The 12,067-nt window shown below is 40.4% G+C and overlaps 1 protein-coding gene across 1 annotated transcript in view; it reads right to left on the reverse strand.

Moving 5' to 3' along the window:
• camkvb (CaM kinase-like vesicle-associated b) overlaps positions 1–12,067 on the reverse strand; it is a 111,233-nt gene that overhangs the window by 3,361 nt on the left and 95,805 nt on the right. Inside the window, exons 4-7 of the mRNA XM_036559518.1 lie at positions 9,025–9,099; positions 5,889–6,027; positions 3,999–4,119; positions 1,591–1,666 (exon numbers count right to left, since the gene is read on the reverse strand). Coding sequence (XP_036415411.1) covers positions 1,591–1,666; positions 3,999–4,119; positions 5,889–6,027; positions 9,025–9,099 — 411 coding nt within the window. The remainder of the gene's footprint in view (positions 1–1,590; positions 1,667–3,998; positions 4,120–5,888; positions 6,028–9,024; positions 9,100–12,067) is intronic.

Raw genomic sequence — 12,067 nt, forward strand, 5'->3', positions numbered from 1 at the left:
TTTTAAAATCTACTTTACTGGCCTCATGTTTTGTGGTTATTGGACAGATAAGCATTACCAGGGCTGCTCTTGTGTAACCACTGGCTAGAGCTGTGCTTCTGGAGGTCGACCATCCAGCAGAGTTTGTTTCTAAACTTACTCTAAAGCACCTGCTAATCTAAAACATCTGACAACCAGACAAGATGTGTCTGATTAGGGCTGTAAGTAAAGTAGACACCCGGGAGAGACAAAGTTGAACAGGAGTTGTACAGTAATCTTTTAGGAGCCTGACTACAAGAAGGGTTATGTAATCATTGGCTCACATTCACAGGAACATTTTGGTGTCCATCAAAAATGCACCTCTGGTCACTGATTTCAATGAGAGCAACATGTAGATAACAGACACCAGTGCGCGCACACACACACACACACACACACACACACACACACACACACACACACATACTTTTTTATAACGTTTGTACAGCATATTTAAGAAACATTAAGCTTCAACCCCAGAAGTCCATACTAACTCCTACCACTCTCCGACCCCCCAGCCCATTGTTTTCCCCATGGTTACCCAAATAAAAGGATTATGTTATCAGCACAGGCCAGTGGAATATTGTGTTTGCTTGAAAATAAATCGTAGAATCTTAACAGACTAGTCCAGGAGTCGGCAACATGTGGCTCCGGAGCTGCATGCGGCTCTTTTACTGCCCTGTTGCGGCTCCACAGCAGAATCAGATTTGTAGGTAAAAATGAAATAATCCTCCTTTACAGTAAAATAAAGCTCTGCTGATCGTTCAACACAGTTGAACAATAAATGGTCTTAAACTCTGGAGTTAATGCAGAACTGCTAAATCACCCTTTAATCCTGTTGACTGGCACGCAGACTGCTGGTCACCATAGCAATGCAGACAATAGTCTCGCCAAGCTAGTAGCTAACGAAACGGCAAAGAGAGAGATTTAAGATGAACATCGATAATTTGGAGATTAATGGGCTCATTTGCATTTATAATCACTCCAGCTGGTTTCCTGATACGTTTAATCTGCAACAAGAGAAAAAAGTGACTAAATGTCAGCTTCTCATTTGAATTTTCCCGTTCCACCTTAAATGGTGCAGCAGTTACATACTCATTTAAGGTGGAACGGGAAAATTCGAACAAGACTTCAGCTTCATATAAAGTTGAATGTAAGAATCATTTTACAAGAAACCGTTCTACTTTTGAGGACAAGTTTCCTGCCGGAGATGCGAGAAAAGCAGCTATAGCTGAGATAAAGCTTAAACAGAGCAAAGTAAGTCTGTGTTTTTGTTTATATTTTTAGTCTATACTAGTACATCAGCACACACTGAGACAGATTTACAGCCAAGATGGTAAAATGGATATGAAATGTTGTGGCTCCCAAAGTGATTTGGTATTTGTTGAAAGGACAAAATGGCTCTTCTTAACATTTGGGTTGCCGACCTCTGACCTAGTCCAAATAGCACTGCAGAACAAACACGTTTTTTTTTTTTATGGAAAATTTTAATGTATGTGGCTTTAAATAGGTGCATTACAAGATGGGGGTTCTTGAAGTTGTGGATCAGGTGACGGTAAAATGAACACTCACAGTATGTACATGATCACTCCGATCGCCCAGCAGTCCACAGGACGGCCGTATCTCTGTCTACCAACAACTTCTGGAGCTAAAGGGAGATGAAAGAGGTTCAACTTAAGAAATGATCATCATCAACTTACCATCAACCCTGGTCCTGGAGATCTGCCTACCTGCAAAGTCTGGTTCCAATCACAGTCTGCCACACCTGCTTCAGCTAATTGGCTAATTGGCTAATTGCTTTTGATTGGCTGGATCAGATGCATTAGGGTTAGGTAGAGGTGTTGGGCCATAGATATACATAGATGCTGCATTACAAACACAGTACAATCACAAAATGGCACTATTTCAAGAGCGTTGCACTCAGAAAGTGGGACAGCCAGCAATTGGCATTCATGCTTGTGTGATGTTTATGCACAGATATAATCATGTGGTTGGTGAAGCACAGAGAGCTTGTTGGTGTGACTGGTTTTCCTCTGGATTTGTATTAAGCTTTTTTCATTTTATACACACTATATGGACAAAAGTATTGGGACACACCTCTTAATCACTGATTTCAGGTGATTCATGCAGTCTCATTGCCACAGAGGTATAAAATCAAGCACCTAGCCATGCAGTCAGCCTTTATAAACATCTGTGAAAGAGTGGGTCAGTCTAAAAAGCTCACTAAAGTTGAGAGTGGTGCTGTAAGAGGATGCCGCTGTTGCAACAAGTCAGTCTGCAAAATTTCTTCTCTCCTAGATGTTCTACAACTAACTGTGAGTGGTAGTATTGGAAAGTGGATGTGTTTATAAGCCACAGCAACTCTGTGTCAGACCATGTAAAGTTACAGAGCGGGTCGCCAGTGCTGAGGCACACAGTGCATAAAAGACGCTCTGCTGACTCAATAACTGCAGAGTTCAGACCTCCTCTGGCATCAACATCAGCACAAAAAACTGTGCACCAGGAGCTTCATGGCAGGGTTTCCATGGCCGAGCAGCTGCATGCAAGCCTTACATCACCAAGCACAATGCCAAGCGTCGGATGGAGTGGAGTAAAGCGCCGCCACTGGACTCTGGAGCAGTGGAAACGCATTCTGTGGAGTAACTAATCACACTTTTCTATCTGTCGGTCTGATGGACGAGTCTGGGTTTGGTGAATGCCAGGAGAACGTTACCTGCCTGACTGCACTGTACCAACTGTAAAGTTTGGTGGAGGAGGGATGATGATATGGGGTTGTTTGTCAGGGGTTGGTCTAGAACCCTTAGTTCCAGTGAAGGGAAATCTTAATGCCTCAGCACCAAGACATTTTGGACAACTGTACACTTCTAACTTTGTGGGAACAGTTTTGGGGAAGAACCTTCTCTGTTCCAGTATGACTGAGACCCCAGCGAGCTCCATTAAGGCCTGGCTGGGTGAGTTTGCAGTGGAAGAACTTGACTGGCCCTCACAGAGTCCTGACCTCAACCCCATCAAACACCTTTGGGATGAACTAGAATGGAGATTGTGAGCCAGACCCTCTCATTCAACATCAGTGTCTGACCTCACAAATGCTCTTCTGGATGAACGGGCAAAAATTCCCACATTCACTCTCCACAATCTTGTAGAAAGCTTCCCAGAAGAGTGGATGCTGTTACAGCTGCAAAGGGGGGACCAACTATATACTGGTATAATGTGTAGGTGACCCAATATTTTTGTCCATATAGTGAATATACCTTTATTTGTTGTGAAGCAGTTACACTATTTAATTCACTCTGTTAGTGCTGAGTAGGTGTGCACTGTAGGTACAGCATACATTTATTCATATGGAATATTCACTCTACACTTGCACCTTGGGACTTTGTGATAATTGATATAGCTAATAATTTATAATAAATAAAATTCCATGGCTGATGTTTCCAAGCAGATCTTGACCTTTCCAACATGGTGGACTTGCAGACGTACCGGACTGAAAACAACAGACAGACAAAAGTGGCATCTATGTATTAATATCTATAGTTGGGCAACACGTTTGATCCAAGTTGGAACTAAACTCTTCTGCCAACTAGATCTCCAGGAGGAGGGTTGGTGACCGCTGGCTCTACAGCAGTGGTCCTTAAACTAGTCCTGAGGGGCTGCATAGATGGTCCACGTTTTTGCTCCCTCTATGTGTTGTGAGATGAGATGAACCAAAATGTGGGGGACCCTGGGGATCAGTTTGAGAACAACTGCTTTACAGCACCAGTTAAATTTCTCATTTCTAGTTTTTTGCTTACTTTTTGAAAAACTGAATCTCACAAAGTTCTCCATGGACACCATACAAACACAGTCATCCACTCACATTTTGCAAAAACACATTCATTCCGAAACATTAAAGCATATTGCTGCAACACATTAAGTATCCAATCAAAACAGGCTGTATGGCAGCTATTAAAGACTTTAGAATTCCCAGTAAAAGCTCTTACCCAGATACTCTGGAGTTCCACAAGGCTCTTTAATGAGTCCATTCTCAAGCTTGGCCAGATGGAAGTCACTGATGACTATTTTGGAGTGCTTCAGGCGGTTGTAATACACCAGATTCTCCAACTGAAATGAGCAACAACAAGAACACAATGTAGAGTTAATGCCTGGATAGAATAACAGGATGTGCCTCTGGAAGAACTCATAGAATTTCTGAACTACTTTCAAATCAGACGTTCCAATTATACCACAGTTAATTCCGTCGCAGTCTGACTTGCTGAGAGGCGTTCTGCTGCATTTGGAAGCGGTAAACTTCACCTGTTTAGTTCACTATCAGAGCACCCAGACAGCAGAGGGCATAACACTTGTTATACAAGGTCCAGCAGCGTGAGCTTCTGGCCACATTAACACATTTCCTAGCCATGGTCTCCCACCAAAATCCAGAGCAATTCGTCTGTGTTTTAAAGAGATCTGTGCCAAAGAGTGTTTTCAAGGCGTTTTGTTTTCAGGTGTAAATCACAAAATCCAACCTTATATTACTTTAATCGCCATCTTGTTCTCTACAACGCACCACTGTTTTGAAGCAGCTGACAAGCTCACTGCAAGTGCTAGCTGGGCTCAAGTTCAGCCTCCGTACTGTGGGGTTAGTTGTTACACAGTGTTACAACTAAAACACCTTTAGTGAACAAAGACAAATAAAGTCAGTTTTGTCTTTTTATTCCATATGTTTACACAGATTTTAAAATAAAAATGAAAACATCTGAAAATGGATTTTCTTCTGCTTTATTAGTATCTTTCAGATGTCAGTATTTTGGTTTTAAATAAGTTTATTAATAAAACTGACATTATCAGCTGATAAAGCTGTAGTTATTCAGAAACAATGTTCCATATTTTACTGATGTGTGCTGTGGTTTTATTTGCTGTTCTTCACAATAAGTCAATCATTGTTTGACACACAGACTCACATCAATTTTCATATATAATTTGATGTGTATCTATCAGTTGCGCTGTCTGTCTGTCTTATAGGTGATAATATGTAATGCAGTTCGTTTGGAAAGTATATTTATTTCTTACTACATAGAATTATATTGAATGAACTTTGTTCGCATTGATTAATCAGACTTTTCCAACAGGTGTTTAACAGACCCTCTGTCTGTTATATTGAACCCATCAAAGGGCTAAACTGTAACACTTCACTTCCTGTCATTTCGGTGGAATTGTACATGAACAGTAGCTGCTAGAAACCTAGTTCATATGTTGGTTTGTAGCAGAGATGTATATGTCGCTTGTTTGAAAGCATGATTATTCCAACTGCCACCATTTTGGACGGCAACTCCCATGCTGTGGCTGTTTGTAATGAGATAATAAAGCCATAACTGATCCAGCAAAGGCAGTAAAACACGTTTTTAAACCTTTTTAATTTTTTTTAAAGCATATTAGTATTCGAGTGTACTAACTTGATTTCATTTGATTTGTTGTTGTAGTGATGACAGACAAAAGCTATAATCTAAACGGCTGTAATTCCCTGGCACGTAGTGTTTTCTGGAGATGAATCTAAAGTATCTACATGTTGTTAAATCTTTTTAGTGGTCATTCTGGTCTATTTTGGTTGGTTTTTATCCTCTTGCATGGTTGTAAGTGCAGTAAAGGCGATGAGACGAGCTCAATCAGAGCACAGTCAGAGTCACAACTTGCCTACCAAATTGGCGACGTGGTCTTCTTAATGACGCAATCGAATACTATGAACATTTGATGGCAGAAAACGTTCGGTTTGGTCCACTTAGTTGGACAATTGTGTGCATTCAAATGTCATTATAGTCTCAAAAATAAAAATAAATAGCAACAATGAAATGTATTTCATAGTCATGACCACCACAGGGCAGTGTGCTGTTTACCTTCAGGTTGCGGTGGACGATGTTGAGGGAGTGCAGATACGCCACTGCCTCCATCACCTGTCGGATCACATTGCTGGTGTCCTTCTCTGAGTAGTAGCCCTGGTCCAGAATCCAGTCAAACACCTCTCTCCCTGTAGCACTGCAAATAAATCAGACATCACAAACATAAAATGCTACAGGGTAAACTTTTTGAGCATGTAGCACAGGTGCTGGAAAAGCTGCAAGTGCTGTAGCACCAATTTAAATATCGTAGAACTAAAATAAAACACACAGTAATTCTTCTCAGAAGTAATAAACCTGATTAGTGGAACAGGTTGTCACTGTACCTGTGACAAAAACAGAAGCAGCAAATAATAGATTTGATTGTTAATATTCATTTTTTCTGAAATATACAGTTTTTTTTTTACACCACAATAATTCATATTCCTCATAAGGGGGCGCTAACAGCACCGAAGTAGCATTTCGTGTAGAGACCCATTGGCAGTTAGATGCCTTTTTTTTGCTTTGGGTCTCAAGTCTTTCTGAGTCATGAGGCTCAAGTCCAAGTTAAAGTCCGAGTCATTAGTGTTCGAGTCAAAGTCGAGTCGCAAGTCTTTCTCGATTTTGTTGAGCCAAGTCTTAAGTCATCAAACTCGTGACTTGAGTCTATCATTCGCAGCACTGGAGTAACACTGACGTGGTGGCGGTGTGTTAGTGTGTGTTGCGCTGGTCTGAGTGGATCAGACACAGCAGTGCTGCTGGAGTTTTTAAACACCTCAGTGTCGCTGCTGGACTGAGAACCAAAAATATCCAGCCAACAGCGTCTTGAGGGTGGCATCCTGTGACCACCTATAAAGGAATAGAGGATGACCAACTTTTTGAGCATGTAGCACAGGTGCTGGAAAAGCTGCAAGAGTTTTAGCAGAAATTTAAATATTGTAGAGCTAAAATTAACTATAGTAATTCCTCTCAAACGCATTAAACCTAATTAGTGGAACAGCTTTTCACTGTACCTGGAAAAAACAAAAGCAGCAAATAAAAGATTCGAATATTAATGTTCATTTTCTGAAATATACAGTTTGTTTCCCCACTATAATTCATATTCCTCACAAGGTGGTCGCTAATAGCACCCAAGTAGCATTTTGTGCATCAAAGACATGAAACCCAAGCAGGAACCCACTCCAGCAGGATCGCATATGATTGCTGTCAGATTCCAAAATGGAAAGCAAAACAGTTGAATGTTATTCAGTATAGCTCAATGTTACTTAATGGGTTTAATGACTTTTTTCTATGTTACTTTCTCTTTTCTTCACATGTCCTATGTTACCTTCTATATTTAAATGTTGAAAATTAAATATCAAAAATTCTGAATATTTATCTGCTGATGCAGCAAGGACAGCATGGGATGGACCAGCCTCTGAATCCAAAGACAATCCCAAATCATGGCTGCATTTACATATAACACTACTGCCACAGGCTTAACAACGTCCAGGCGTTTTGGAAATAGTGCCTTTGTTTTAAGACATTTGAATTCATCCTATAGCGTTTGAATTACTTCTTGGACTACAACTATAAACACACTAGCACCTGTAGTTTGCTTGACGACGCTGAGGAGACGGCTTGGGCAGGGGGAACTGTATTGTAATTGCACACACTGTGTAATAAGAACAATTAATGAACTGCCTAATTGACTACAAACACTAAGAGCACAAATATTTGAATGGATATTTCATTATGTACAGCTTGTATCTGCACTCACTGTCCATTTTATCAATCCCACTGACCACGCAGGTGCACTTTGTAGTTCTACAATGACAGACTGTAGTCCATCTGTTTCTCTGCATACTTTGTTACTCTGTTCTTCAGTGGTCAGGACCCTCACAGGACCCCCACAGAGCAGATATAATTTCGGTGGTGGGTCATTTTCAGCAGCGACACTGACGTAGTGGTGGTTTGTTAGTGTGTGTTGTGCTGGTCTGAGTGGATCAGACACAGCAGTGCTGCTGGAGTTTTTAAACACCTCAGTCTCACTGCTGGACTGAGAATAGTCCACCAACCAAAAATATCCAACCAACAGTGTCCTGTGGGCAGTGTCCTGTGACCACTGATGAAGGACTAGAGGATGACCAACACAAACTGTGCAGCAGCAGATGAGCTATCGTCTCTGACTGTACATCTACAAGGTGGACTGACAAGGTAGGAGTGTCTAATAGAGTGGACAGTGAGTGGACACTGTTTAAAAACTCCAGCAGCACTGCTGTGTCTGATCCTCTCAGACCAGCACAGCACACACTAACACACCACCACCACGTCAGTGTTCCACCACCCAAATAATACCTGCTCTGTGGGGGTCCATGGGGGTCCTGACCACTGAAGAACGGGGTAACAAAGTATGCAGAGAAACAGATGGACTACAGTCTGTAATTGTAGAACTACAAAGTGCTCCTATATGGTCAGTGGAGCTGATAAAATGGAGACGTCAGCGTTTACACCTCTAGGGGTCTTTGCGTGAGGCAGCTACGAGACAATAACATGAATAAGCCTCTTACATATTGTTTCATGAGCCTGGCTGTGCTTTGTAGTTTCAAGGTTATCAGTCCACCAATGATCTTTCATCTTTCATCTCAGACGTGCATGTCTTCCTTTTAAGATTAGCACGCTAATGGATCTGTCAGGCTAAGCTCATTTCAAAGGTTCCCAGCTAGCTAAGAAAAAGTAACACAAGTAAGTGCTGGTGCTTTTTTAAGTGTGAGGCAACACAATATGGCAAAAGTAATGAAAATAAGGTGTGTTAGAAATACAGAGCCATATTAATTCTAAATTATGCAAACATAACTGCAGGATTGGCACCTTCAAAGACTCTGTTTGATCATTGTTCAGGAGATACAGACACAGCAGAGGAGACAGAGAGAAAAAAACACAACATTAAAGGAATCCAGAGGTGGGAAAGTAACGAATGCAAATCCGAACCCGAACAGACAGAAGAGAACAGGAGGCAGTCAGACGGAAGCGTCTCGTGAATGAGAGAGAAGTGGCACTGAGAGTGAGAGATCAGTTCAGGGTCTCTATCTGTCACAGCCTCAGGACACATCTGCTCAAACCCCTCAGGCCCTGCCTCAGCACTGCAGGCTCAGCCGGGGGGAACGCGACCACTTACAGTTCAAGGAAGAGGAAGTACTCTTTTCTGGTCTCGTAAACGTCCACCAGCTGGAGGATGTTGGGGTGTTTGACCCTGAAAGCAAACAGAAAAGGGAATGAAGTACACTGAAACCGAAAATAAAGTTTTCTTGAGTTGAAATTGAGGCCCATCAAAAGTTTGAGAACACCTAGCATTCCAAAATGAGGCCTTCAACACTTTAAGGGTTCTTAGTAAAGAAAATGGCTCCATATAGAACCATCAACACTCAAAAAAACCCTTTGCATGATTAAAGGGTTCTTTGCATCATGAAAGGGTTCTTGCTGTAGATGGTTCTATATAGAACCTTTTTGAAAAGGGTTCTATATAGCACCAAAACGGTTCTTCTGTCAAGCTTGTAACAACAGAAGAACCCTTCTGGGTAAACATCACGAGCTTCAAATGTCAGAGTTTAAACTGGTGCTGCCATCAGTAGTGTTTTAACCCAACACAGGAAAGTCAATGTACACCACTGTTAGCTTGGTGCTAACTTAATATTGCAGATCCAATAGAATGCTAGCAGCAAACAGCATTACTGTAGTGATGATAATCGGACAAACAAAGACTACTTTCAAAGTGAAGGTTTCTAAGGGTTAATGTGGAGCAAATAACGATGATGGCTCTCTGCCTCTCACTCTCATGCACCACAGTAACTTCACGCAAATCCAATTGAATACATTACAAATACATAGAGAACCATGTGAGTCCAGTCAGAGTGAGATGAGCAGCAGTGAGCAGTGCTTGTGTTTTTAATTGCTTTAAAATGATGTCAGACTCAGGAAAACGTCCTTCACATGTCCTTATTAAAGAAGGCCGAGAGGAAGACGTCGTGTTCTGAGACACATAAGCTGGACGTCCGTCCCACCGCCGTCTTTTAAAGATCAGAGCATAAACTTCGTCTCCTCTGCAGACCAGTTTCTGCTCCGCCATGTTGAACGGTATAAACCTGTCGCTATGACGTGACGACACATGATCAGAACGGACTTAGACTTTCTGATTGGGAATGTAATCAGACACAGGCTTTTACACTGTTATTATTCTTCTATTTAACAGATTATTTACAGGATTACCCACCTCGATCAATCGGATAGAAATTGTTTTCTGAATGGCCTCAATCAGACTAGACTATTCCAATTGTTAGAGGGCGTTCAGGGAAGGGGCCTGATGGGTACTTGGTTTGCTGTGATGTAATTTAAAGTGAGAGCGCAGGTTAAGGAAAGCACACTGTAGTAATAACTTGGGGGCTGGACAGCTTGTTTGGGGCATTTGAATATTCAGGACTTAAGTCCTAAATGTCCAGCCCCAACAACAAACATGGTGAGAAATTAAATATTAGAAATGCAATGAAGTAAATAAACTTAGTCTCACTTTACTGACTGACTTCACTGGCACTGATAATATAACATGTTATTAACACTATATATAATGCATTTATAGTGCATGTCAACAATTCACAATGTGTAATAAACATGGCTATAAAGTGTCATTCATTTTTATAATGGGTTCATTATAACATTTTACTAACACTATTTATAATAAATAATTTTAACAATTCATAATGCATAATAAACATGGCTATAAAGTGTCATTCATTTTTATAATGAGTTCATTATAACATTTTATTAACACTATTTATAATAAATAATTTTAACAATTCATAATGCATAATAAACATGGCTATAAAGTGTAATTCACATTTATAAATATTTTTAGGCATACCTAAAATGCCTTATGAATGCATTATAACATGTTATTAACACTATTTATAATTAACAATGTTAACAATTCATAATGGATAATAAACATAGCTATACAGTGTAATTAATTTGCATAAATATTTATAGTCATGTTTATAATGCCTTACGAATGCATTATAACATGTTATTAACACTATAATGAATAATGTGAACAATTCATAATGCTTGATAAACATGGCTATAAAGTGCAATCAATTTACATGTTATGAATGTGCTTATGGATGTTCATAGACATGGTATTCACAGAAAGCGTTACAAACCTTAAACACTATTCAGAAAAAAATAATAGGCAAGGTGTCCTAAAACCATTAAGAGCATCATATGTTATGTTTGGATTAAGAATGTATGCATAAAATATTTACCAGCCAGCATTTAATAAAAGTGGCACAAATCTGCATTTTGCCACAAAAGCTACTGACCAGATGGAACAGGAAGAGTCTGTCAGCTAAAACAGCCACTTAAAATAAATTTTGCTTGCATTATCAAGATCAGATTCTAGTAGCAAATTCTGTCCTCCTTCCTATCAGTAGACATAAAAATGTACAGGATTTAACATGCAGATGTAACGGCTTTTGTAATAGCAGTGTTAAATAGTACAGCATAATAGCATTAATAACTCTACACTTCTAAGAGTTTCATTCTCTCGGGTAGCTGGTCAAAGTCGTTGCCTCGTGTGAGGAGCCTGAGGTAGCGTCTTATGCTTGAGGGGTTTAAGGCAGGCTGCTGTGTGAGAGAGTAAGCCGATTTCATGCCTCAGGATGGTGACAGGTGCTAATTTGAAAATATACAGAGAGGTGAACTCACAGAGAAGCACTACTCAAATGTCTTCGCCTCCAAAGCTAATTCCTATGCAGGGCTGGGTGAGCCATGTGAATATGAAGGTGGTCTTTTACACTAATTCAGGGTCATTCTGTAATCCAAACCCTCATCTCAGACCATCCACGTCCAGCAACTGGGTTAAGTATGATAAGGAATTGATGAAATTAATTGTGATTGTACCTTAGAAGAACATCCAACAGTAGCCATCTGATTTGTTGTTTAGTTATATGTTATTTCCATGCAGGGTAGTGGGGTACCCAATCAAAATTCTTGTGGCTGGTGCCACCACAGCTGAGATTAATAACCGATCAACACATTGATTTATCAGTCTACTCAGGCTTTAGCAGAGCTCAGTAACACTGAGATTAATAACTGATCACATTGATTTATCAGTCTACTCAGGCTTTAGCAGAGCTCAGTAACACTGAGATTAATAACTGATCACATTG

Source organism: Colossoma macropomum, unplaced genomic scaffold, assembly GCF_904425465.1.
Source record: "Colossoma macropomum unplaced genomic scaffold, Colossoma_macropomum, whole genome shotgun sequence".
NCBI lineage: Eukaryota > Metazoa > Chordata > Actinopteri > Characiformes > Serrasalmidae > Colossoma > Colossoma macropomum.